Below are 27474 nucleotides of genomic sequence, written 5' to 3'. Positions count from 1 at the left end.
CACTGAGGCTCGGTGAAATGAAGCAATTCGCCCAAGGTCTGTCTGACTCCAAAGCCCATGCTTTTAAACAATACATCTAAAGTACGCTGCTAGATCTGGTAGCATCTGCGGTCTTAGCAGCATCAGTTGAAAAGGAAACCCAACAGTGATGGGGATGGTGGGGTAAAATCCTATCAACTTGCAGAAGTAGAAATTTAGACCGTGGCTAGGAATGGGAAATGAGCATTTCAGGCTTGTTTTCCATAATTTAGATACTACTTTAAAAAATGAAATTGATTCTCCGTAAAATGCTTGAAAATTAATTCTGCTCCTGGTCATTAGAAATCACCTCATAATAAACGATGTTGCAAAAAAGGATTCTAAAGAGTCAGGGTAAATACTATGGCCACCTTAATTATTTGGAACAAAGGAAAGTTATATTTAAGCTAAAACCGTGTTTTCACATCAATAAGAATATTTACTAGACTGAAATCAAATTAAACATTTTTTACTCATTTAGTGATATTATAAATTATAAATGCCCCTGCCACACACCAAGAAGAGGAAATACACACAAAAAACAGTCACAAAACACACCTAAGTGCACACACACACACACACACACACAACCTGCCACTTTACTACTTGTTTGCTACCCTTGTTAACTGAAACAGATGAAAAACCACATCAGACTCAGAGGGAGGAGAATTTTGCAAGAGATTGATTTATTTCAAGAACTAACTTTTCTCAAGCTGGGCATCCGGCAAAAAATTGGGTAGTCTAAAGCATAGTCCTTAACCTTTTCACCTCTCATTCCTAATATTCAGACCTAACCAGTGGTTAACAGGACTTGTCCTAGGGGTCTCATATATCTCTGAAAGTCCATCATCTCCCTCTGGACCTTACTTTATCTGTAAATGTCCCTTATATCCATCTTCATGGCTGAAGCCAACGCCCTTCAAGGTTACACTTGGGACATTTCTTTCTAAGCAGAAGTGGCCTTTTTTGTAAAACCGCCCCTGAGACACCCCAAGAATTCAGAAAGGGATGCCCTTCCTCCAACAATCACACAGAGGTTGATGCTAATTTCAGGATACAGCCTTGCTTCCTTTCTGCTCTCAGCCATTTCTACAGAGATCAAACCTGTACGTTTATTCTGCGTCACCGTGCTGAGCAGGCCAGGATGCTGTTCTCTCGGTGAGTCAGTCAGTCAGAGCGACTGCAGCATAGTCTGTGCTAAGGTTATATAATGACAGAACTAACCCAAGCAACAGGAGGCTTGAAGGAGTGCTAATTCCACAAAATGAAAATCATTCCCAGGCATCTCTCTCCAGGACTGTGAACCAGAAAGGGTAGTTTCACCTTAAATAATCAACGTGTATATCAGTAGCTCTAAGGATGGGGAGGAAATCACCTAATAACGTGTTCATATTCACAGATTCTTCTAAGTCCTCACTGAAAAAAAAAAAAGAAGAAGAAGAAAAAAAAAGACTTTCCATTACCAGGTTACAAGAGTGACATCTAGTGGACCCATAATGCAATGACCAAAGGGATTTCACAGGCATACTTGAGAGCAGGGCTTCTCAAAATCTAATGTGAAAACACATCACTTGGGGATCTTGTTAAAAAGCAGATTCTGGTTCAGTAGAATAAACGAGACTCTCATTTCCAGCAAGCTTCCAGGTAATGCCTATGCCACTGCTCCATGGCGCGGCAAAGACCTAGAGCATTTCACACCAGCTTTTACCCTCAGGAAAGAAGAGAGGAAAGGGACACTTGAGAATCATTTCCAGGTTAAAATAAGGTCAAATGAATTATTAACATGATTTTTCAAAAAAAAAAAAAAGTTCCTATTTCACTAGCCCCACTCAGTATACACACTTAGCATCTCCTGTCTAAGCAGAGTCCTTGCACCAGTACCCCTTTCCCTAAATGCCAGAAACAAAACTAGGATGGAAAAGAGCATACTTCACAGCCATATTTATATATGTGGACATGATGTGCTCAAGTCTCCAACACAGGTTCACTTCAAAACTTAACATCGTATAGTTTTTCTTCCACTGTATGATTTTATTTGCCCAATATTGAATTATATTATAACAGTAATTTATACCATATCAGAACTCAGTTCTTTTTCCCCCAGGTAGCCTGCACCTGAACAGGGAGGCATCAGGGTATTGTATCAGCGCTCAGCACTCCTCCTCAGAATTTCAACAACACTTGCCCTGGACACGCCTAAGAACGGAACAGGATGTATAACTACATCCAAGTACAACTGTTTCCAGAATCCAGTCCGTGATTTACTTGAGCCAAAGAGCCTTGACCTCCACGCAGAGTCACCAGGCCAGACTCTCAGCTGGGAGGTAATGTGTGTGCTCCCCCACAGAGGACCTCTGCCAGGCATCACACCAACTCCTGCCAAGGCCTCCAGCTCAGCTGGATTAGACCCTTTAATAAAGGTTCTAGGTCACAGTTCTAGGAACCACCAACATCAAGGAAAACGAGTCTCTCTTTTCCCAAACACACCACAAACATGTACAAAACCTACTGTCTAGTCCTGTAGAATCCTTCAGTACAAGTCCGTTGACCTAGGACAAATAATCATTTTTAACCAGTGGACCCCGTATTTCAAACAAACAAAAAGTGGAGCTGTTCTGGTTGAAATGAGGTTGGAACACTGGAGATCTGCCTATGTGGCCTCTCCCCCCACCCCATACCCCTGAATGTCCACTTCTTGCCACCTGGACCTCCAGACTCACAGAGATACCATTTGAAAACCAGAAACTAGGAGTCTCACAAGAGCTAAGGCCGTCCCGAGCTCCCAGCCTGCTCCAAGAAGGTACTGCTCTCATTCATTACACAGATGGAGCGAGAGATAGCTGTTTCACTATGAGTTGACTTAATTATGATTCTAATACAATTTTAGCATAGGCAATCAAAGGATTTCTTCAGAAGATGTGCAACCTGATTTCCTGAATGAAATTAAGTCATAATTAAGGATCTCAGTAATGAGTAAACAACAGAATTGTTTATACCTCTTCAATTGCTCTTGGCAGTCCTAAAGGGGAAATTATGTAGAGGAAAAGGTCACATAATTCTTCCTCACAAGTGGGATGAAGATAAAAAACGAAACTAAACAAGTCAGTTTAAGTAAGTAGCATCACATCATCTGCCTATTATAGTATAGTTCCCCTGCCTGGGTTAGAATCCCAGCTACACACTTATATGTGACCTTGGGCAAGTTATTTAACCTCTCTGTGCCTCATCTGAAAGTGAGGATAATAGCTTTGCCTATTTCACAGGGTTGCTGTGAGGATGGAATTAATATATATAAAGTACTTAATAACTGACACATAGCAATCATTCAATAAATGTTATCGCTGTGATTATAATGGTTATTATTAATACAATGTTATTAAATCAATAATATTAATATTCTTACTTCACTGAATATTCAAAATGGCATTTTATTCTTTGGGGTAATTTTAGCCAAACTTGATAGGCATAAACAACATACAATCCTATCAATTATCCATATATAACAAGAAGAATATTGAGAATCCCAGAGAAGCTGATAAGATCCTAAAGGAATTTCAGATTTATTCCTTGAGATACATTGTCTTTCCTTGTGCCTCTTTCTATTTTACCTCTTAGTGAAATGCATTAAAAAGACCATATTTGTCAACTGAAGGCAATACTGATTTTCTAAAAATCACAATGGTTTTTGCAGTCATACATATGTTTATTCTTTGTGTAATATGCTCTCCTTAAACATAATGTTGCCTAATTTATTTTAAATTTAGGGATTTTATTTGAAATCAAAGAAAGCTGAAGGTTTTCTAGGGAGAAGCAGAGAGGGTGGCAGCTATCATGCCAGTAGCTAGCATGTCTGCTCTAATTTTATCTGCCTGTTGGACTGCCCCATTACCTATATTCTTAGGACTGAGACAAAATCCTAGCCAACTGGTTTCAAAGTAACCAGGATCTTCAAGTAAATGATTTTGTTTTGTTTTAACAAGAATTCTAAATTCATAAGGATTAAGACAAATATAAGCTCTAAAGCAAATAATCAAAAGCTACTTGGACAAAACCTTTAGAACAAAAGGGGCAGGGAAAATTCAGACAATTCATGCCTTAAATTAAAAAAAAAAAAAAAACTGAATATTCTAACTTGTCAGTCAGTGCTAAGTAATCCAAAAGTTTGCAGAAACCTCTGAGACAGAATCTAATGTATTTGCTGTCACCTGCACTTTTGTTCCCAATAAAAAATCTTCAGGTATTTTTTTTACTGGTTAGAGATTATCAAAGTTCATTGCAATCTTAAGGTTATAAGAACAGATGTTCAGAATATTCTGTAGTTCTCTCACTTTTAAAAACTGAAAGAGAAATCTCCACAATTTTTGGCTCTCAAAAGGGTAGGTATGTATCTTTTACAGAAACAGGTTCCCATCTTGTGGACTCCTCAGAGAATACTTCTGAAAATCATTTTTACCATGTTTCATTTAGTTAAGTATGAAATTATGCTAAATCTCGATTTACTAATAAACACATCAGTAAACTAGAAGCCCTATTCCCTTTGACAACTGAGTGGTGGTGTTATATATGATTCTCCTCAAACTGTATTTCTTTCAATAATGCTACATTTGAGCAATGGCTCAATACTACAATTTCTAAAAAATATCTGAGAACAGTTTTTTTTTTTAATAGAAAAGTAGCACAGTACATTGCCCTCCTTTTCGTTTTTTGTTTTTTAAAGAAAGAAATTAAAGTGGAAATTCCATTAAGAAAGAAAATCAGCTATGTCTCTTTATTTATTCTGCCCCTAAGCTGCCATGGATAGTTTTTATAGGGACTATTTCATAGTTTCCTAGAAACTATTTCACAAAGTTATAATTATTACTTCAACTACAGAAATAATAACAGGAGCCACCTTCCACCACATGTTTACTAGAGTCAGGTACTACACAAAACACTTAGCACACACTATCTCATTTAACTCCATCAATGAACATGGAAACAACTATCATCATCACCTTTTTGCATAGGAAGCAGCTAACACTAGGGATATTAAAAGACTTGTCCAAGATTTCGCAGCCATGAAGTGGCAAAGCCAAGTTATGAGCCCTCAGGCCTGTCTGACACCAAAGCTCAAAGCCTCTCAGCTGTGCTTGCTATATCGCCTCTGAGTTCATTGAAATCAAGGGCCTAGTTTTTCCTCATTTGGAAGCCTTCCGGAACTAAAACAGTGCCTACTCCATAGGGGGCTCAAGAACTGTTGCTTATTTATCAGGAGTCATTTGAAAGCATGAATGAAAACAGGGTAGAGGGAAACCTACAGTTGCCGCATAGCTCAGAATGCAAATATAGTTCCATAGCCAGGTCACTTACTAGGTTTGGGACCCTCTAAAATCATAATAAATAGGTCATTTGTCAGAGATGATGGAAACAGATCAGAAGAATTCTATCTGCCAAAGAAACTAAAAGACAGGTAGCTACAATGTGTCAAGCACCAAAAGAACCACTAGTTCTGATATAGTGAGAAAGGAAACAAGTTTTGAAAACTTAAAACCATGGTTCCAATCCGGGCCCTTTGATTTTCTAGCTATAGCCATAGGAGAGTTGGTTCACCTCTCTTAATGTCCCTTTCATCCATATAAAATGAGAAAGAAAAATATACATATATGTAGATATATATTCCAGTTACATGATATGTGTTCAATGGAAGCCAGCATGTTTATTATTACTCTTATTATCAATGCATCAATTAAATAAGATGTGCAATGTAATCATATGCTTGTTTAAACTGTACTTGCAAACTTCAGCAAATGAATGCTTTACTGCTACTATGGTACAAAGAAAAAGTCACACAAGAAACAGATGTATATCATTCACATTTTGGCTTTTTAAAACATCCTTAACATGGGTTAAAAGAAAAAGATTCCCAAGGTTACCTAATCTGCTATGATTTAACAGCATTTTGATGTTTTTCTAAGGAATGATAGCAAAGTGCTGTATCTCTTCAAACTTGGAATTTACTGCCTGTCTCAGTCTCTGCTTATGCCAAATTAAATACACAGTATAAGGTCCCTACCAGAAATAACATAGCACAGTTTCCTGCTCTATTCCTTGGCTGAATGAGCCCAAACTGAAGAAAGGGAGACATGGTTTTATTTAATCATCTGAATAATTATTTTCTTCACTCTCTTGAATCGGAAGCTCTCGGTGGGGGAGGGGAAAGTTTGAAAGAAATCACCATGTGAATTATCAGGCCATTTAAAGGAACAATTCTCTTTGAAGGCCCTACATTTGAAAGGCTCAAGAGAAAGCTTAAGAAGAGTATTCTTATTAATGAACTGCCCAGAAAGTCAGCGTCCCCTGCTAGTCCGCTGCACTCAAACTCCTGAGGCTTCAGAGTGCTGTAAAGTCTCTTTACCTGTGAGGTACAAATGGCACTGCAGAATAGAGGTTGCAGTGTTTCCTTCCAGCAGACACCACCCAAAACTTTCGAAGAGTTTTGTCCTATAAATAAGAGCACGAAGAAATGGGATGGTAAATGGAATAAGACATGCCCCAGAGTTGGGGGGTTAGGGTATGGGGGGGCGATGTCCAAGGCTGTTTTTTTTTAAAGTGAAGGACGTGATCATATATTTAACCACTGACAGATAATACAGGTGATGGAAGAGATCGAGTGCAGGAGCAACGCCTTTAAATCGGCAAAGTGTGGAAAGGGACAGTTCATTCACTGTGGTAGGAGGAAGTGAAGTTTGAGAGTTATGGTAGAAAAAAAAATGCAGCAGTTCTCTTCTGGTTGCATCAATTTTTAGTGTCATATGAGACAAAGTCTTTGCCTAAGGATGAGGAGAGAGGAGGAAGACTTGAAGAGAGAGAAGATGTGAAATAATCATATCAGAGAGAGAAGATAAATATGTAGATAAATGTGGCAAGATTGCTGAGTAAGGCTGGGGAGAGACAGCCATGAACATAACATGGTGGTTATGTTTTTCCCCCAGTCATATTCACTGCTTCAGTCAGGCACGGAATAGATGGACTATTAAATCCAAACAGCACTGGGATTTGCCAGTGAAATATAAATGAGATGGTGCAGTCATCAATAATAAGAAAGTCTAGGTCTACAATCTTATCGTTGTCATGGGCAGCATCAACATCACCTGGAATCAGAATCGGCATCTTAACGGGGTTTCCAAATGATTCATGTGCATGTTTAAGAGAAATAAGTGTGGGGAAGACAACTGAAATAGGAAAAGATCATGAAGAGCGATAGGAGGCTATGAGCAGCCAGGCTGTTGCTTTGGTCCTCGATGTGTATCATGTTAGTCATATATCTAAAGAGGGGTGGCCACACTGATAACTGCACATATACGTAATAAACAAAATATATTCTTTTTGAAGACCAGCTGCTTTCTCTGCACTCTCCTCTCCAGTCCCTAAAACACTCCTGTCTTTACAAATATAATTGTTTGAAGGGTTGAGAAACATTGAACTAATATGAATGCATTAAAAATATTAACATGAGCATTATGTAGTGATCAATCCCTTGGGCTAGGCACTTCTCAGGGGCAAAACCCACTGATAATGGGAACAAAAGGAGCACTGGAATCAAAAATTCCTTTTAAAAATCTGAATTCTCAGAAGAGCCTCTACTAAGATGTTCAAGCAGCAAAATGCTTATCTCAATTCTGTATACTTTGTTTAATTTACTCATTTTCAAAAAGGTGGCAGCCAAAGAGCAGGGAGGAAAGAGCGCAAGTGGATAATCAACCCGAGAAGTTAAGAACTGCATGTATACAGGGACTTCCCTGGCGGTCCAGTGGTTAAGACTCCGTGCTTCCACTGCAGGGGGCACAGGTTCGATCCCGGTTGGGGAACTAAGATCCCACATGCTGTACAGAGCGGCCAAAAAAGAAAAAAAAAAAAAATGCATGTATACAAAATAACACACAAATCAAGGAGCACTACTTTTCAAAAATTTTCATTTCATGCATGTGAGGTCCTTGGTCCCCAGAATCCTTCAGAGTTCAATAAAATTGAGAAGGGAGAGGGATGGACTGGGAATTTGTGGTTCGTAGATGCAAACTATTTTCATTTAGAATGGATAAACAAGGTCCTACTGTATAGCATAGGGAACTATATCCAACCTCCTGGGATAAACCATAATGGAAAAGAATATGAAGAAGAATGTCTATATGTGTAAAACTGAGTCACTTTGCTGTACAGCAGAGACTGGCACAACATTGTAAATCAACTCTACTTCAATTAAAATATAAAAATTGAAGAGAGTGAGGTGGCCACTGTAACTAATTCCTGAGACCATCAGAGTCTTCCATTATAGGCTTTCAGCCCAAAACTCAGACAACTCAAATGAGATGCAAAGCTTTAATTATTGTAGAAAACTGAATTATAACTGCCCTGTAATTCACCCATAAATATATTTCCCAAATCTATTTAAAAAATTGAAAACAGACCGGGGTCTACAAACATATCTAGGCTCCATCTTGGTACACTAGCTTCATTCAAGCTAAATGTGCATTTGTTCCTTAATCACAGTGCTGAACCCGTTCTCCATCAAGAGGAAACAAATTAATTCTGGGCTTTTGAGGAAAGACCCTAGTAGATCTTCTTTTATTTCTTACAGATTATAAAGCTGCAATCAACTAGATCAAACAAGCACAGTGTCCATTTTACATAACTGGGGCAATTCAAGAAGGAAAAGCACATTTCTGTCTTCAATGAAAAGAAACACACACACACATACACACATATACACAGAGTCTCCCATATCTTTTACCTATAATAAAAATAGCCAATGACTCTAAATTTCTTTTGACCTCACAGTGAAATAATTGAGAGCACACCCAAGATGCCAGAGCTCTCGGTATAAACACCCAGGAGGGATACTGAGGTCTACACAAAACATTTTTTAAAGACATTCTGTTTTTTAAAATAAGCAAAAAATAGACTATAAACGTTATACTTGAACATACTGAATACCTCCCTATGTGACATGATTTGGAACTTTACTGTAAAGCCTTCTGACTCACAGATACTTTCTCCATACTCATCAAAAACTGAAGCCTGAACTTCCAACATTTGAGATGAATTCCCATGGTTTCCAACATTGTCCTCTGTTGAAAAGGTTGAAGAGGAGTTTTTGTTTTTATTTTTGAAAAGTCATAGTTTCTTCACATATTCATCCACACTAGCCAAAGTCAAGAATTTCTGAGGACAAGTTTAGACACTTAATAAAGAACAGCAGTTCCTGAACCATCTGCTTTGCTCAAGAACTGAAGATCTGTCACACGCAAATTTTCATTTTCCTCCAACCCTGTGAGAATATTATTGTCAGCTGGGGTAGGTAACATTTGGTTTTTAATTGACATGGCGAACAAACCAGGCTTTATAAAATGGGTACAATCAGTGCGTCTTTTGGGTGAAAAAAATAAAAGCAAACCATCATCTGAGTCTAAAAGTCACTCACTTTCAGCAAGTTCTTTTGATCCATTCAAGTGTCCTGTTACTAATCTTCTGAGGAAGAAATGTGCAAAACACAGAATTTGAAGTGAATAACAGAACCTTGTTATAGTCAAACAAAGATATATGACAGAAAACCCTGTAAGTCTTTTTTTAAAAAGGAATCATCTCTCAAACTCAGATCATACAGAACTGCAGATTCTAATAGACTGATCCTATATTGCTGTATTCTTACCTGGTAAGGAACAATACTTCCGTGAGCTGTGCCCCAGCGCCGCGCTTCCTCTTGGCCAATAAGATAATTCGCAGCGACGTGAGTCAAACATGCCACCTACGAGAAGAAGAAGAAAAAAAAAAGCTACTTTATCTATACTCATAAACAGAAGGTTACAATAGGAATATTCTCGTTTGATTTCACTTCATGTCATTGTGAAGGAAAAAGGAGAGAGAAAAAATTGTCTTGCTTGGTTAGAAAATATGCAGGAAACCACACTTTCATCATACAAAGAAAAGAAGAGCAGTATTACATTATTGCGTGAGACTAAGTACTGAGTAACGAACGGTCAATTGAGAAATAAAAACACGGAAACACTCAGCTCCTGAAAAGATCACCTGAAGGCAGAGGTTAACCCAACGGATGGGACCCTGGTCCAGCCTTTAGCATCGAAGCCATTGCAAAATACATCAGCAACTAGTACATTCCCTTCCCCTTTTACTTTCCATCAAGATGACACAAAAAGAGCCTGCATCATCACTGAGCAGGTGAACTAGTCAGGAGCCACATTCCTCTAAACTTCTCATAACACGAAAAAATAATAATAATAAACCTCTATTTTGTTTAAGTCAGTTTAATCAAGTTTTCTGTTCCTTGTTGCCCAAAGCATTCTTACTGGCACAGAGGATCAAGATTACTTAACTTTTTTTAATTCATTAGTGAATCAGTCTCATTTAAACAAAAATTACTGTACCTCTTTCAACTTGGTCCTAGGATCATATCCTCATTATTATACTTGCTTCAGGTTTCAAGAACTACAGATCTATTAAAGGGGTCATCTAAAACTGTAGGGTCAACCTCTGACTCTTGCAGTATTTCATATATAGGTCTTAAAAACCTACAATAATTCAATTCCATATGAGGATAACGACTTGATTCCTGGTCGTCTGCCACAAAGGGCTTATGTTCCAATGACTATCCATGCCTCCAAGGGCCCAGAACTATAGAAAGGAGGTGACCAAATAACAACTTTCCATAGTTTCCAGAAAAAAGCTTCTGGCCTCACAGCATCATCATGATCTAACAGGCGTTGGCTTTTCTCATTCTATTATCATCAGATGCGATTAGGAATCTACCAAGCCAGCAAGTCAAACATCCCAAATGGAGACTGGCTCCTGGAGCGGCTCAAAGGGTGACTTTTCAGGGCTTGGTGCTGCAACCTGTCCTTGCCCTCTACCTAGCATGGCAGATGTGCCTCCTACAAGGGCCGTCAATGGGGCTCAGCCTGGATGAATCTCCTTGCAGCAGCAGCCATTCTCCTTTACTTTTTCCTTGGGATTTACACTCACTTTTATGTTCATTTACTGCTTTGTTGAAATTGGAACTGCCTTATGGCAGCTGGTTTGGCTATACTGCCCAGGTGGCAAAACTAATAAACTCTGAGTCATCCACTTCTGGACCTCCATCTGGTCTTGGGCATTTGAACCATGGAGCATTCCAGGGCTGCCTGGGGCTGCCTGGTGCTAATCATCATTTCACAGATCACTTCTGTGTCTTTCAAAATGGAAAATCAAATCAACATTTTGTAGTAAAAATGTACTGGATGGGAAGTCCAGATTCATGGTTCCTAATTTCTGTCAACCTCTAGTTGTACAACTGTAGGTATTTAACTTAACCACATTGACCTTCAGACACTTTCTCTATAAAATCTTGGGCATTTGACCTAAACCAATTGTTTTCAGACTTTTTTTTAAAAAAAGCATAACTCCTGTATCAAACCAAATAATGCACAGACAATACATAAGAAGATAATACCCCACATGGTCTGGCTGAAGTAGAGGCAAGCCTACAATGCCACCCTAGGAAATGTGAACACAGAACACAATTTGCAGATTAGTAAATGGTCTTAAATTTGCTTCCAAGGTCTATACTTCTGACTCTGTTCTTCTTCTTAACAATATAGCAGATAAAAAGCTACCAGGGATGCAACAGTAGTTATCTTCCCATGAAGGCTCTTCCTGAAACTGGGGAAATTTTCTCAAGTCTGAGGTTTTACTGTAAGAAAGGTGTTTCTTTGATCTAGCCATGTTGGCAAGGGGGGAATTGTCCCTTTCAAAAAGCCTAGTGAAAGTCACTCTCTAAGGAGCTCTGGTGCTACTGGAGGCCAATAATTCACATTAATAAAGGTAATTCTTTGCAAGCAAAAAGTCACAAGGGGCTTGGTATTTCCACTTTTCTAATTTCAAAGTCAAGTGATAGTCAACAGGCCAAAAACAGCAAGGACTGCAGGAAGTAGTGGGCTGACTGGATGGTTACAGGTTAACGTGTAGCTCCTAGATTGATCTGAAATGGTTTCCAGGGGTGGGAATGGGCCGGATGCTAGGCTAAAGGTCAGCCTAGCTGCCTCATTTCTTGCCCACTACTTCATTCTTTCTTCTCAATTTTGACTTTGGTGTTTCTGACCCTGCCTTGAAAAGCTGTCTTTGACAACTGTTGAATAAAAACAGCCCCATTTCGAGTGAGTTTGAATGAAGGGTCAGAATTCATCTCACAGATTGTTTCCAAATGGAAGATCATACCCATTTTCTCCACACAATGGTAGCTCATGAAAACAAAAAGCATTTCAGAACTAGCAGGCTCCCACTGGGCAGGAAGGTTAAATAAGATTTTACGCCAGTTGCCATCCAAGAAAAAACAAAGTGTGATTTGTCAGTGATGACTCAGAGGCAAAGTTGGTGGGGGGGAATTCTCTTTTAAAAAAGAGAGCAACAGGGCCAAACTTAGCAACCCAATGTTTAAAAGGAGCATTACAGATCTGAAAGTAATCTATTTACAAAGACATATTTTTAAGGCAGGAGAAGGGGGAAAAAGTCAACAGCTATGACATGATTATGTATGAAAAATCAGAGGCTTCTTGGCAATTAATGACCAATTTTCCACAAATCAAAAGAATGCAGGATGTGACTTTTAGGTTAATAAGTACATACTGTATACCTATTCTAAATATTGCATTAGATCGTTACTTTCATCCCCTAAACTTAAGCTCATTATTTCATCATGTGGATGCCATATAATTTACTCAGAATGTTGCCTTTATACGGTTTCATCTAAATAAAAAAGCCAACTTTGGTTTAATAATAATCATTCTGACAGCAAAATTATTATTTTAGATAACATAGTGGGTCCTGATATTCTTTGTGTCTAACCAGGAAACCAGTGGGGTTGTCAAAGTGGATCTCAAAGGGCACAGCCCTAAAAGGCTTGAGGAAGAATATGCCCAATTGTTTCCCAAAGCGTCCTCATGGTGTCCATCACCTCGTTTTACCTCTACCTAATGAAGATCAAGCTGCAATAACATAATCTTTCATCTCCAAAAGGACAACCAAGTATCACAGGTAAAATGGGGAAAACAAGATCAGAAGTATGGTCCGTTGCATCAAAATGGGTAATTTTTTCCCTCCTGCTTCTTTTCATATATTCTGGCCTCCAACTAAGCTAGACTAAACACCAATCGTGATCGCTTCTGCACCTGCCTAAATCTGCATCCTCTCTTCAAAGTCCATTTCCACATCGCTGTTTCACTAAGTCCCCACATCACCCAAGCAAAAAAATATTTTCCCTGCCTCTGAACAAATACAACACCTTAATTTGTCTGTCTCCTGACTTTTGCACTTTCACAGTCGGCTACATACTACAATAGAATTATAAGATTATTTCCCTTCCCCTGCCCCCGCCTTTCCCCTAAACTAGAAAGACCTAAATCAGTAGTTCCTAAACCTAGTGGTACATCACAATCACCTGGGGAATTCCTGGACCCCATCCAGACCTACTGACTCAGACTGGAGCCTGGGAAGAAATAAATGAACCAATGTACCATTAATTGTACACAGATTTGAGAACCAAAGCCGTAGGAAACTCCAGTCAAACTCCTTAACGTTACAGATAGATAAATAAAGGAACAGAGAAGGTAAGCAATTTATCTGATGTCACGTTGTTGGCTAGTGGCAGAACTTCACTCCAACTATAGCGCCTTCCTCCGTGCTACAATATTATTCAATCATTCCTTTTAAATTGGGAACTATTTCAGGGTAAGAATTATGTATTATAAACCCTTTGTATGTACTCAGCAGCTAAAATAGAACTTGCACACTAATATTTTCTAAAGAGTGAATGAAAACAGTAATTACTATTTATTTATTCAACAAATACTGAATGTTGCTTTGCTTGAGGCATTATGCTAGGTGCTGGCTATACATAAGTAAATGAAAAAGAGGTAGTCCTGCCCACTTTGGACTTAAGAATAGTGGAGAAGACAACTAAACAAACAGTCATAGGAACTGCCATGGGGAGAGGAGATGGAGGAGAACTTTAAAAACAAAGAGAATAACATGTGTGAAAGCCCTAAGGCAGGAAAGAGACTGGCATATAGGAAGAAAAAAAAAAAAACTGAAAGTAGACCAGTGCAACTGAAGCATGGCAAGAAAGAGACAGGAAATGAAGTTGGAGAGGTTTACAGAGGCCAGACCATGCCAGTCCTTGCAGATCATGGTAAAGAATTGTTCTTTGCACATCTTTCGGATGATCATTTTAAAATCACAAATCATATCATGTCATCCTTCTACTTAAAACTCATCGGGCTTCCCACTTAAAATGATGCAACAGAAGAATACAGTGGGAAAATGTTCACAAACTTTTTTAAACTTTTTTAGAACAGTTTTAGATTTATAGAAAAAATACCGATACTACAGAGAGTTTCCATATACAACACACCCAGTTTCCCTATCATTAACATCTTACATCAATGTTATACATATTTTACAATTAAAAAACTAATATTGATGAATTATTATTAAAGTGCATATGTTCAAATATCTTTCATTTTAACTTAATGTCCTTTTTCTGTTCCAAGATCCTCATCCACATTATGTTTATGCCTCCTTAGGTTCCTCTCGGCAGTAACAATTTATCATACATTCCTTGTTTTTGATGATCTTGACAGTTTTGAAGACTACTGATCAGGTATTTTGTAGAATATTCCTCACTGGGATTTTTTTTTTATGTTTTTCAAATAATGAGACTGGGGTTATGGATTTCAAGAAGGAAGACGATAAAAGTAAAGTGCCATTTTCAACACAGCATATCAAAGGTACATACTATCAACATGATTTATCACTGTTGGTATTGACCTTGATCACCTGGCGAGGTAATGTTAGTAAGATTTCTCCACTGTCAAATCACTCTTTTTTCCTCCCCCTGTCCACACTGTACTCTTTGGAAGGAAGTCACCACGCACAGTCTACACTTAAGGTGTGGGGAGTTATGCTCCTCCTTCCTGAGGGCAGTGTCTACATAAACCATCTGGAATTCTTCCGCACAGGAGATTTGTCCCTTCTTTCCTTTTTTTTGTGGTACGCAGGCCTCTCACTGTTGTGGCCTCTCCCGTTGTGGAGCACAGGCTCCGGATGCGCAGGCTCAGCGGCCATGGCTCACGGGCCCAGCCACTCCGCGGCATGTGGGATCTTCCCGGACTGGGGCACGAACCCGTGTCCCCTGCATCGGCAGGCAGACTCTCAACCACTGCGCCACCAGGGAAGCCGTTTCCTATTTATTTATTCATTCAATCACATTTATTTATATCAGCACAGACTCAGGGATATTCATTTTATACTTCGGGTTATAATACAATACTACTGTATTTTATTGTTCAAATCATTCCAGTTTTGGCCATTGGGAGCTCTTCAGTTGGCTCCTGTGCCCCTCTGACATACACCCCATCATCATGTGTTTTTTTGTTTTCAGCACTTCCTTGCATTGTGGCACTACAAGATGCTCCAGGCTCATCTTTATATTTTCTGTTGCAGTCTTACAAGAAAGCATAAAGAGAAGAGGAGCCATGCAGTTAAAAAAAGGAACTAATATTTATTTCAGTGTAGACGAGAACCACATTCATTCACTCAGTTATTCAAAAATCTTCATATTGCACCTCCTACATGCCAGGAACTCTTCTAAGGCACAGGGATACGGCAGTGAACAGGACAGATATTGGTCACACTTGCATGAAGCCCACATTCTAGTGTAAGATACATTCAGATATAAACAAGAAAATATCAGGAAATAATAATTAATGTGAAGAAAATGAAATGATCACAGAGAGGGCTCTTCTAGACTAGCAGGTTAGTAAAGGCCTCTTCGACAATATTACATCTTATCTGAGACCTGGAGAAGGCACGTGAAAATCTAGGGAAAACTTTTCTAGGCAACAAGATCAACCAATTAAAAGACTGCCTTGTGGTCAAAAGCTTACCATATTTAGAAACAGAAGGAAGCTCACTGTAGCTGGAACACAGTAAGTACAAGAGGCGGTAGTATAAAGTGAGGTCGGGGAGGTACGCAAGGGCCGGATCACATGGGTCCTTACAGGCCTGGCAAGGACCTGGGATATTAGTCTAAGTGTCATGGGAAGCCATTGATTTATATAATTAGGTCAACTGGTTCTTACATGGAGTATAAAGAGGCAATGAATGAAACCAAATTATCTTACATGACGTAGGTATTACAACTTCCATTTGACAGATGGGAAAACTAAGCCTAGGGAGATTAAGTATCTTGTCTAGATCTCACAGTTGGTGAAGAGCAAAACTATGACTCACACTCAGATACTCTACCCTCTAAGCCATCCTTACACCGCTGCCTCCTGTCTATTTAACCTCTCTGCTCCCAGCCCCTCTCACCCTAGGAGTGCCCAGCTTTACGTCTGTGTCCTATATATACTCTTGACGTCACATTTTATATTCCCTGCTGGGCCCCGCAAATGCCTGGAGTAGTCTAGAAGCCCTCCACAGTCACTCAGCTGTCCTCTGCATGTGCTTAGAAAGCATGTCATTCACTGAATCGATTAATTCTCCTTACGTTCTTCTGCTCAACCTCACTCATTTACTAACTGTAAAACATTTTCTGGGAGAAATATGTTTAAAGGGAAATTAAGAGGCTAGCATTCACGGAGAATACACCTTTCAAGATGGAAAATTCTTCAAAAAGAGCCTTCATCAGAGTGTTTGAGGTCCTGACATCTCTCTTTTTCATCTTGATTCCATTACTTTGTATGTCAAACTTCCTATGCAATTTAATCTGCTTTGCTTTGTCCCTCATACCTTAAGGTAGACTAATTTCTTCAGAACCACTAAGGACCAATGAGGAAAAACATTGAGGAGTAGAGAAGGTATTTTGGCTATCTCAGGTTGAAAGGAGAATAAGAGTTCTACCTATTTATACTACATTTATCATTTTACTTACTAATGATCAAAACTAATACTTACTAAGCACTTATTGTGCACTGTTCTAAGCATTTTATGTGAAATATCTCATTTAATCCTCATAGCAACTATATGAGAGACATGTTCTGATGAACCCATTTTACAAATGAGAAAACTGAGGCATGGAGCAGGTTAGTAATCTGCCCAAGGTTATGGACCTAGTAAATGGACAAGCCAGGACCTGAACTCAGCTACTCTGGATTCTGGCATTCTATACTAAATTACGTGCAGAATCAGACTCCTTAGGATTTCTGAGTGGCCCTGATCCTGGAAAAGTTTTATAGGACTGGTTTTACTTGGTTTTAAAAAAAAAGTGATTAAGCATCCTTTTCAATTAAGTAAACATCTACAGATAAGTTTGATCTTAATTATTACAGAACAGTTAAAGTAGTACTCATTCAAAGTTTTCTGCTTTGCTACAACTATGCCTTGGCTTCTATTCCAATGTAATTAGAAATAACCTTCAACCTACAAACATTTTACCTGTAAACACCAATAAGCCAGTAGAGCTGTTATGTAAATTTTAAATCTCTACTTTTATTTACTTAGCAAAAAGAAACATATTACCATATCCTTCTCTTCATGGCAATTTTTTAACTTAATGAAAGAAACACACACATTTCACATTCCTCTGAATTATCACTAACGATAGTCAAAGCATATTGATGTTTACTTTATATACTGAACTCAAAAGAAAAACATATTTGCATTACACTCAGAATAATTTTGCCAATCCATCTGAATGAAAATCAGACATATGAGGAAACTGGATATCAAATGCCAGAAGGTAAGACCAGACAGCAAAGAGAGACAGAATTTCAAAAGCATGTTTAGGATAATACATCAAACATATTTTTTACCATGAACCACTGACCCAGTCAATCATTTGACTGAAAAAGTGTGATGAGTAAGTGAAAATGTAGAAAAGTAACATTTAGTGACATGATTTACTTATTTATCCCTATGATGGCATGTCTTCAGTTTCAAACATCTTCTTCAAATATGATTCCACATTTTAAATAACTTGGTTCTTTAAATATCTGTTTTTAGAATAAAATAATACACTGTTCTGCAACACTAGTTTTTAAAAGAAGTTCAAAGAATGAAGTTACTTTTATTTACTGTTTCCTTCAGGCATTTAACAGATATTTAATAAGTACTTATTACACACAAAGCACTCTGTCAGGTACAGTGGAAGATCCCCAAATCAATAAAACAGTTTCATCTCTCAGTAAGGTTAAAATCTATCATTCAAAATAGAAATATTTAGTTCCACAGAGACTTTTCTTTAAAAAATCAAGTAGAGATAAAAAAAAGTGACATTTGAGCAGTCCCTTCAATAAAGGGAATTTAGCCTTGCAAACACAAGGAAAAGGACCTTCCGTATGAAAGAAATACCGTGTGCAATGTCACAGCAGAGATAGACAAGTATTGGGAGTTTTTTTAGTGAATACATGAATGAATCAACGAATGGAAATAAAAACTGAAAAAAGGCATTATATTTGATGACCAGGAAATCATAAATGCTCATTAAGATGCAATATCAATAAAGCAGTGGAAACAAAAGCCAGATTCAAGGGGGCTAAGAAAATGAAAAGAATGTGGGAGGTGAAAGAATATTTTAGAGGCTTGTGTAAAGGTCTGGGAAGGAGAGAGACTGGACAGTAGCTCAAACAGGTGAGCAGGAAGACAGAGGTTTTATGTTTGAAGATGGGGGGGAAAAACCCTGAAACTCATTTAATTATGCAAGAAAAAAGAATAACTGAAAGTGTGTTGTCTTAAGCAAGGTGTAAGAGGACAAGAAAGAAAATACACGTGAATGGGTTATGGTTTAAAATACCATCTCCCAGTGAGGTCTTCGCTAACTCACTCAGATGGGGTCGTTTCCTCTTCTCTCTGTCCATTAGTATTAATAAAATGGAAGCTTCGGGAGGGAAAGAACTTGTCCGATGTGTTTGATGCTCTCTCCCCAGCAGTAGGAACATAATCTGAGACATACTATAGGCATGCAGTCATTATTAGTTAAACTGGTAAATAAAGGAAGGAATGATACAGTTTTCCTCTAATTTTGGAGTAGAATCTTAATGAAGAAGGAGAAATCTTTCAGGTGAAAAGGAGGAAAGTTGGATGCAATCCCCACAGAAAAGCAGAACAGGAGGAGGCATCTTCGTAGAAGGAGAAGGACAGGCTGGTATTTGCCTCTTCCTCTAAATCCTGCCTCTGTGCAATGGAGTCACACAGAGCAAGTCCATTCATCTTTTTACCATACACCAAATGGATAAACACAGAGGCTGAGTTGCCTGAGGCCTCACATTCAGAGTGAGGAAAGCAACAAAGATGGGTTAGTAACAACAATGGAATCCTCAGTAGTCAAGACCTCATTGAGCTAAAAGTGAGTATATGATTATGCAAAAGATTCATGGATGCGTAGAGAAACAAAATAACTCTTCCCTTAAGTCAGAATTGGCCTAGGAATGGGGGTGGGGTGAGTCTGTAACAGGAGGACCAATAGGTTCTTCGAGGAAGCACTAGGCAATTCAGTTCAGAGGTCAAAACGTTGAATAAAGGTTGACTCCCAAATTTCACAATCTGTATGGAAACACGAAAGACCCCGACTACCCAAAGCAATCTTGAGAAAGAAAAACAGAGCTGGAGGAATCAGGCTCCCTGACTTCAGACTATACTACAAAGCTACAGTAATCAGGACAGTATGGTACTGGCACAAAAACAGAACTATAGATCAATGGAACAGGATAGAAAGCCCAGAGATAAACCCACACACATATGGTCAGCTTATCTTTGATAAAGGAGGCAAGGATATACAATGGAAAAAAGACAGCCTCTTCAATAAGTGGTGCTGGGAACACTGGACAGCCATGTGTAAAAGAATGATATTAGAACACTCCCTAACACCATACACAAAGATAAACACGAAATGGATTAGAGATCTAAATATAAGGCCAGACACTATAAAACTCTTAGAGGAAAACACAGGCAGAACACTCTTTGACATAAATCACAGCAAGATCCTTTCTGACCCACCTCCTAGAGAAAGTGAAATAAAAACAAAAATAAACAAATGGGAACTAATGAAACTTAAAAGCTTTTGCACAGCAAAAGAGACCATGAACAAGATGAAAAGACAGCTCTCAGAATAGGAGAAAGTATTTGCAAATGAAGCAACTGACAAAAGATTAAACTCCAAAATAGACAAGCAGCTCATGCAGCTCAATATCAAAAAAACAAACAACCCAATCCAAAAAAGGGCAGAACACCTAAATAGACATTTCTCCAAAGATATACAGATTGCCAACAAACACATGAAAGGATACTCACATCACTAACCATTAGAGAAATGCAAATCAAAACTACAGTGAGGTATCACCTCACACCGGTCAGAATGGCCATCATCAAAAAATCTACAAACAATAAATGCTGGAGAGGGTATAGAGAAAAGGGAACCCTCTTGCACTGTCGTGAGAATGTATATTGGTACAGCCACTATGGAGGTTCCTTAAAAAACTACAAATAGAACTACCATACGACCCAGCAATCCCACTACTGGGCATATACCCTGAGAAAACCATAATTCAAAAAGAGTCATGTACCACAATGTTCACTGCAGCTCTATTTACAATAGCCAGGACATGGAAGCAACCTAAGTGTCCATCGACAGAGGAATGGATAAAGGAGATGTGGCACATATCTACAATGGAATATTACTCAGCCATAAAAAGAAAGGAAACTGAGTTATTTGTAGTGAGGTGGATGGTCCTAGAGTCTGTCATACAGAGTGAAGTAAGTCAGAAAGAGAAAAACAAATACCGTATGCTAACACATATATATGGAATCTTAAAAAAAAAAGGTTCTGAAGAACCTAGGGGCAGGACAGGAATAATGACGCAGATGTAGAGAATGGACTCGAGGACCTGGGGAGGGGGAAGGTTAGCTGGGAGAAAGTGAGAGAGTGGCATGGTCATATATACACTACCAAATGTAAAACAGATAGCTAGTGGGAAGCAGCTGCACAGCACAGGGAGATCAGCCCAGTGCTTTGTGACCACCTAGAGGAGTGGGATAGGGAGGCTGGGAAGGAGACGCAAGAGGGAGGGGATATGGGGATATATGTATATGTATAGCTGATTCACTTTGTTATACAGCAGCAACTAACACAACACTGCAAAGCAATTATACTCCAATGAAGATGCTAAAAAAAAAAAAAAGGGTGACTCCCACTGACCCTGTATATTTCCTTCATTGTTCCCTGGAGCCCAGGATGCTTGTTCTACAGAAGGTTGTGCTCATTTTGGGAAGAGCTCCCTACACTTTGTTTAGTTATGCAAGTTCAGGTTACCTTCTCCAATTCTCTATTTTGTCACATTTTTCCTCTAGTTCTGATAACCTCTGACTTTATGTCCTGGTGACCTTCTGTCACTGGAACCTGGAGGGTATTAACTCAATGAAATAAGTCAGACAGAGAAAGACAAATACTGTATGTTATTACTTATATGTGGAATCTAAGAAATAAAACAAACTAGTGAATATAACGAAAAAGAAACATAGTCACAGATATATAGAGAACAAACTAGTGGTTACCAGTGGGGAGAGAGAAAGGGGGAGGGACAAGATAAGAGTAAGGGATTAAGAGGTACAAACTTCTATGCATGAAATAAATAAGCTACAGGATATATTGTACAGCACAGGGAATACAGCCAATATTTTATGATAACTATAAATGGAGTATAATCTATAAAAATTTTGAATCACTGTGCTATACACCTGAAACTAATATAATATTGTAAATAAACTATACCTCAATTAAAAAAAAGCCTTCCCCATCTCAATATTAAAAGAAAAACCTTTTGCATTTTCTTCTAAATATAGATTTTCTCATATCCAGGAGATGGAAAGGACTACATACCTTTGGGATTATACTTACTTTTATATCCTGATTTTTACACTTAATGAGAATTTCCTCATATTTGTATATATTCCTTAGAGCTTAATTTTAAATGCCAAAAGAAAAAAGGGAAATTAGCCATTAAAGGCAATATCAGCAGAGGAACTGGAGTGGACATTGTAATGCAAAGGGTTAGGAAAAGCAGGAAGCAGAAACCTCAAATACAAATAATATGTTAAGTTTGGCAGTGAAAGGGGGAAAGAGATAGAACAATAGCTGGAATGCATAGCCAAATCACCAAAAAGGGTGTAAATGAAGATTGTTCTGATGTTACCTTTTCCAGGGTATACAGACTTTAATAGAAAATTAATGAAAGCCCAAAAACCTTGGAGCTAAAGGAATTAATCTCTCTTAGTGGAATTTCAGGCATCTTCCCAAGTTCATGGGAGAAAGATTTTATAATCAAGGGAGGCATTTTCCTAGAAACTTTAAGTCACAGAACTATATAAAACAACCCTGAATATAACAACAGTTTATAAACCAAGCCTCGGCATGAGAACAAAATTAACTAACTTACACACTCTGCCTACATCTGATCGTTCTGAGTGACTAAAATCTAAGAATGTCAAAGTGAATCTGATGATGATTTTTGTCTGGCCATGTCACACTGCACTGCTCTCCTGAGCTTCTGTGGAATGGTTCCCAGAATAACAGGGAAGACTCACTAGAATGCAATACATAATTAAGTTCTTTACTGGTGACTCTTCTTAAAGTGACCTCATGGGAGTTCTGGGGAAAGGTGCAAAGCCAGGTGTGGATTAGGACAAGAAATCATGTCAGTGATCAAATGACTCAGCAGGTAAAATATGTATTATGTCACTGCACTTCAAGCAAAAATTCATGCAATGAATACAGATACGCAGTGGCAAGGACTGCCCTGTTAATTAACAGAAACCAACTCAGTGATGAAAAACAACAACTCTAAGAAAAGCAAAAGAAAGAAAACATATTCTATACTTTATATACTATTTCTGTTTTATTTGGAAGTTTAAAAAATCTTGTATTTACATTTCATTTTTTCATCCAGGAAGTATTTACTGAGTGACTACTTTGTTCAGGCAGTGTGTGAGGTACCGGGTATACAGTGGTGAAAAGAGACGGATTCTCTGCCTTCATGGAACAGAGTCTAGTGAGAAGACACACAGCAAACACGCTAAAGCCCAGCGATGTGAGGAGTTTAGGGGCAGAAATGTGATTGGAACCAGGCCTAGGGGACTTAGCTCAAAGTGGAGTTTGCAGGACAAGCACATTCTTTTCACACTTTCTCGACCCCTCCTCCTACCAACACACACAAAATGGTTTGGCAAATATAACAGTCATCTTTACTAATTTGGGAGTCACTTCACAGGAACAGAAACAATGAGAATATTTCACTATATTTACACAAACACTTGGCCAATCTCTCCTCTGTTCTAATACATCTCAGCAAAGATGAAAATCAAGTCAACTGATTTTAGAACCTCACTAATTTATATCACAGTCAGAACTCATCAACAACAGCCCACATGGCACAGGTTAGATGGCTTTTAAGATCTAAGCTGCAAATTGCAGATGAGTTTGGGCTTTTCAACATCACCTCTAAGAGACCTCAAAGGTACACCAACATAATCAGCCTTTGATGATACACTGTATCATATATCCGTAGTCTCACATGTCTCTAATTCAGCACATTTGCATATGATCTGCATTCTAACATATCCACAAATATGTTCTTATATGCTAGAAGACTGTAATATGATAGAGCCCTTTAGGAGTCATTCTTCTTTGTTGTGTCAATTCTCATGTTCATCAGACAATGATCATTCTCCCAGCCACATCCTCCACCTACGCCTTAACCACAACTGGAGGGCTAGACACTTCTGAAGAGGGCATAGTCTCTGAGCCTTTTTGATATCCTCAGCAGTCTGGTGGAAAGAAATTTGGATCCTGAGTCAACAGGCCTGAGTCTCAGTCTCAGCTTATTAGCCCCTTACTGCAAGGTCCTGAGTCAAGTTTGCAACACATCACTAACTTCCTCATAGCTCTGTTTGTGACTTCAAAACAATATTGTAAAAGTGCTTTGAAAACACTCAAAAGTGTGAATAATGAAAAATTATCATTTAAAAAACATATTATCCAAGCAAATACAGGCCAAACAGCAAACATAGGGTTTTATGACACAACAATTTAGTAATTTCAATTAATTAGATTGGTGTTTTCCATCTTTCACTGATACAAATAATCCATCTAGGAAAAACAACTCCCACAGACTGCAAACCAGGTTAGTCAGCTTTAGAAATTCCAAGTATATTTATTGTTTTTATTAATCAAAGAAGAATTTCTGAACTGCAAATTTTTTACCTTTTACAAATATTAAACACACATTAAAACACAATTGGTGGGCTTCCCTGGTGGCGCAGTGGTTGAGAGTCTGCCTGCCAATGCAGGGGACACGGGTTTGTGCCCCGGTCCGGGAAGATCCCACATGCCGCGGAGCGGCTGGGCCCGTGAGCCATGGCCGCTGAGCCTGCACGTCCGGAGCCTGTGCTCCGCAATGGGAGAGGCCACAACAGTGAGAGGACCGCGTACCGCAAAAAAAACAACAAAACACAATTGGTTTAGAAAAATACCAGTGGAACCACTGATTAAACATCTGCAGTTTGACTATAAAGTAGCGAAATTTGATTTCTTTTTTTTAAATTAATTTACTTATTGGTTTGTTTTTATTTTTGGCTGTGTTGGGGCTTCATTGCTGCGTGCGGGCTTTCTCTAGTTGCGCGCGGGCTTTCTCTAGTTGCAGTGAGTGAGGGCTACTCTTCATTGCGGTGCGCAGACTTCTCCTTGTTGTGGCTTCTCTTGTTGCGGAACACAGGCTCTAGGCACGCGGGCTCAGTAGTTGTGGCTCGTGGGCTCAGTAGTTGTGGCTTGCGGGCTCTTGAGCACAGGCTCGGTAGTTGTGGCGCACGGGCTTAGTTGCTCCGCGGCACGTGGGATCTTCCCGGACCAGGGTTCGAACCCGTGTCCCCTGCATTGGCAGGCAGATCCTTAACCACTGTGCCACCAGGGAAGCCCCAAAATTTGATTTCTAATAAGATTTCTAAGACAAGTGCTATCAGTTTGCCTCCAAAGGTGGTAGGTTGGCAGCCCAATGAGCATGATTCAGTTCATTAATGTGTTTTGTTTGGCCTACACAGTATTTCAAAAATTGAAAGGTTTTATATACAAATTCAGATTTCTTGCATCAAAAAATGCAAATCTGGCTACTCTAGTGGTGGAGAAGGCTTATACTGGCCCATGAGAGCAACTGCTAATATCTCTTCCAAGCATGTTCAGTAACAATCACATTAGAGGCTTGAAATGAGCTATGTAGGAATATTTACACCACGAGAATTGGCAAATGCTATAGATCACAGCTTTTTTTTTCTTTAAGAAAGCTAGTTAAATACTTACAAGCACACCCTACACTTGGGACCATAATCTCACAGGGCAACAACTGGCTGGACTGAGTAGTAACTATGCCCTCAGATAGGATGTGGACTTTTTAGTCCATATCCACCACTATTCCCTGTTGTTTTTTGTCTGGCTTAGTTCACTCATTTTAATTGCCTGCCCCACATATTTAAGCATTTGATTTTGCAACTCCTGGTTTACAGTCACACTCTTTTCAATAAAACTCTTAGATGATAACAAAGAAAAAAAGCCAAGTCACTGTGCTTGCTTGATAATTAAAAACAAAGAGCAGGCTTAAATTCAACACTGTTGAACAAACTGAAATACCATCTTTAGATTCCTTTTTCTCCCTTTTCTAACCATTGTGTTATTTAAGTAAAAAAGAACATTGTAACAGATTTCAAGTCATAAATTGAGCAGTTAGCAAAATGAATATTTTTAAAAGATAAAAATATTATTTAATTGTATATCCTTAAACAAAATATGAAAAACTGAGAATTTTTATTTCTAGAGGTAAAATCATCATTGCTTCTCAAAACTATGAAGTCTTTTTTGGTTTGTCTGAAGACCTTGTATGGATATTTGATGGAAATCTTGAAAACCTGGGCAGAAAAATTCCTACACAAGGCAAACCTTCGATTAAATGACTCTACTCTGTCAATAAGAATGTCTGAATATGAAACCAGATATGATAGCGGACAGGAAAATTCCCTTTCATGTCACATTACATGGATTCATACACAGAGGACTGCTGCCTAGCCTGCCCTAATACGTAGGTCTGTGCTTCCAAAGACAATAACACTTTCATTTATCACTCCCTTCCCTTGGGGCAAGAGTATCATAGTCCCACCCACTACAAGAAAAGCATTTTCCCAAAACCACTTCCAAGGTCCCAAGAACAAAAATAAAAGACAAAAAATTAAGGAAAGAACACAGACCAATGGAAGGTCCTGAAACAGTTCCAGTCAACGGGTTTTGTATTTCTGGACACTGTCTTCGCAGTAATCACTACCAACAAAAGGAAGGGGCCATGTGAGCATTTGTCAGGAGTCTCTGTCTCAACACACCACTTTTAAAATTCTATCTTTCCACCTCGAGCTCCCGCTAAATTTGTTTTCAGTCTCAGACCTACTTTAGCTTGGTTACTGGTCTTTTCTTTTTTTCAAGATGCTCAAAAATAACAAATATTTGGACTTCTAGGCTAGCCCCAAAATTATAATAAGGCCATTTTTACAGTGGTGAGAAAACAAGATTAAAGAAATAGAAAGAATGGAAAGAAGGAAGGGAGGGAGAAAGGGAAGGAAAGAAAAAAAAGGACAGAAAGCATGTTTTGAGCTAACATGAGAGAAAGGGACACAGTTTTAAAAAGAGTAAGAGGAAAGCAACTGTCCTGTGTCCTTTTAGATTGCTCTTAATGTAAAGTTTGGGGGTAGAATCCAAATACTGATATTACTGATCCTCTTGTAAAAATGTTGCCTCTAATCGTTTGCACACTCCTATGTACATTAGACAGTCTCGAGTGAACACAGGAAAGCTCAAGAAACGATCCAGATGAAGTCAAGAGGAGTTTGCGATAGTACCAAAAACAAAACAAAGGAAAACAATAGCAGAAAGAAAAAGAGTTTTACCTGTATTCGGTAAAGTACCAGCTACACTGATTTATGTCGAGCCTTTCTTCAGCGTATTGATTTTTACCGATTTAAAGCTAAAGGCCTAGACCTCAGTTACCTCAAGAATAACTGAGTTCTTTTAGAAGAACTTGAGGTGAACCAGAGTACTTTTACTCAAAATTCTCAGGTTTGTACCGCAGCTGACTAGCAAAGAAGTATTTCCTGGATGTATAACGAGTTATCTCAGTTCTCCGCCTAGTCTAAAGCACCAGCCAGCATCCATGGGCCTCACATGCATATTTACAATAAGCAATATGTCATCGGTATTTTTAACTTAATTTTGGTTGAGGCATTTTAACATATACATTCCCTCAACTTAAAAAAAAAAAAAAAGCAGTAGCAAAGTAAGACTTTTATTTTTTAATGTTTACATTCTAAATAATTGCAATAGGTCATCAAAAGTAAAGCCTTTGGGGTAAA

The 27474-nt window shown here is 38.6% G+C and overlaps 1 protein-coding gene across 2 annotated transcripts in view; it reads right to left on the bottom strand.

Annotated features, from left to right (window-relative positions):
• Positions 1-27474, bottom strand: part of SUGCT (succinyl-CoA:glutarate-CoA transferase) — a 661401-nt gene that overhangs the window by 527969 nt on the left and 105958 nt on the right. For both annotated transcript variants that reach the window (XM_081244435.1, XM_081244436.1), the window contains exon 9: positions 9704-9799. In XM_081244435.1, coding sequence (XP_081100561.1) covers positions 9704-9799 — 96 coding nt within the window. The remainder of the gene's footprint in view (positions 1-9703; positions 9800-27474) is intronic.

Source organism: Mesoplodon bidens, assembly GCF_964165515.1.
Source record: "Mesoplodon bidens genome assembly, chromosome: 9".
Taxonomy (NCBI): domain Eukaryota; kingdom Metazoa; phylum Chordata; class Mammalia; order Artiodactyla; family Ziphiidae; genus Mesoplodon; species Mesoplodon bidens.
The sequence above is the reverse complement of the archived record's forward strand: the minus strand, read 5'-3'. Positions and strand labels throughout refer to the sequence as shown.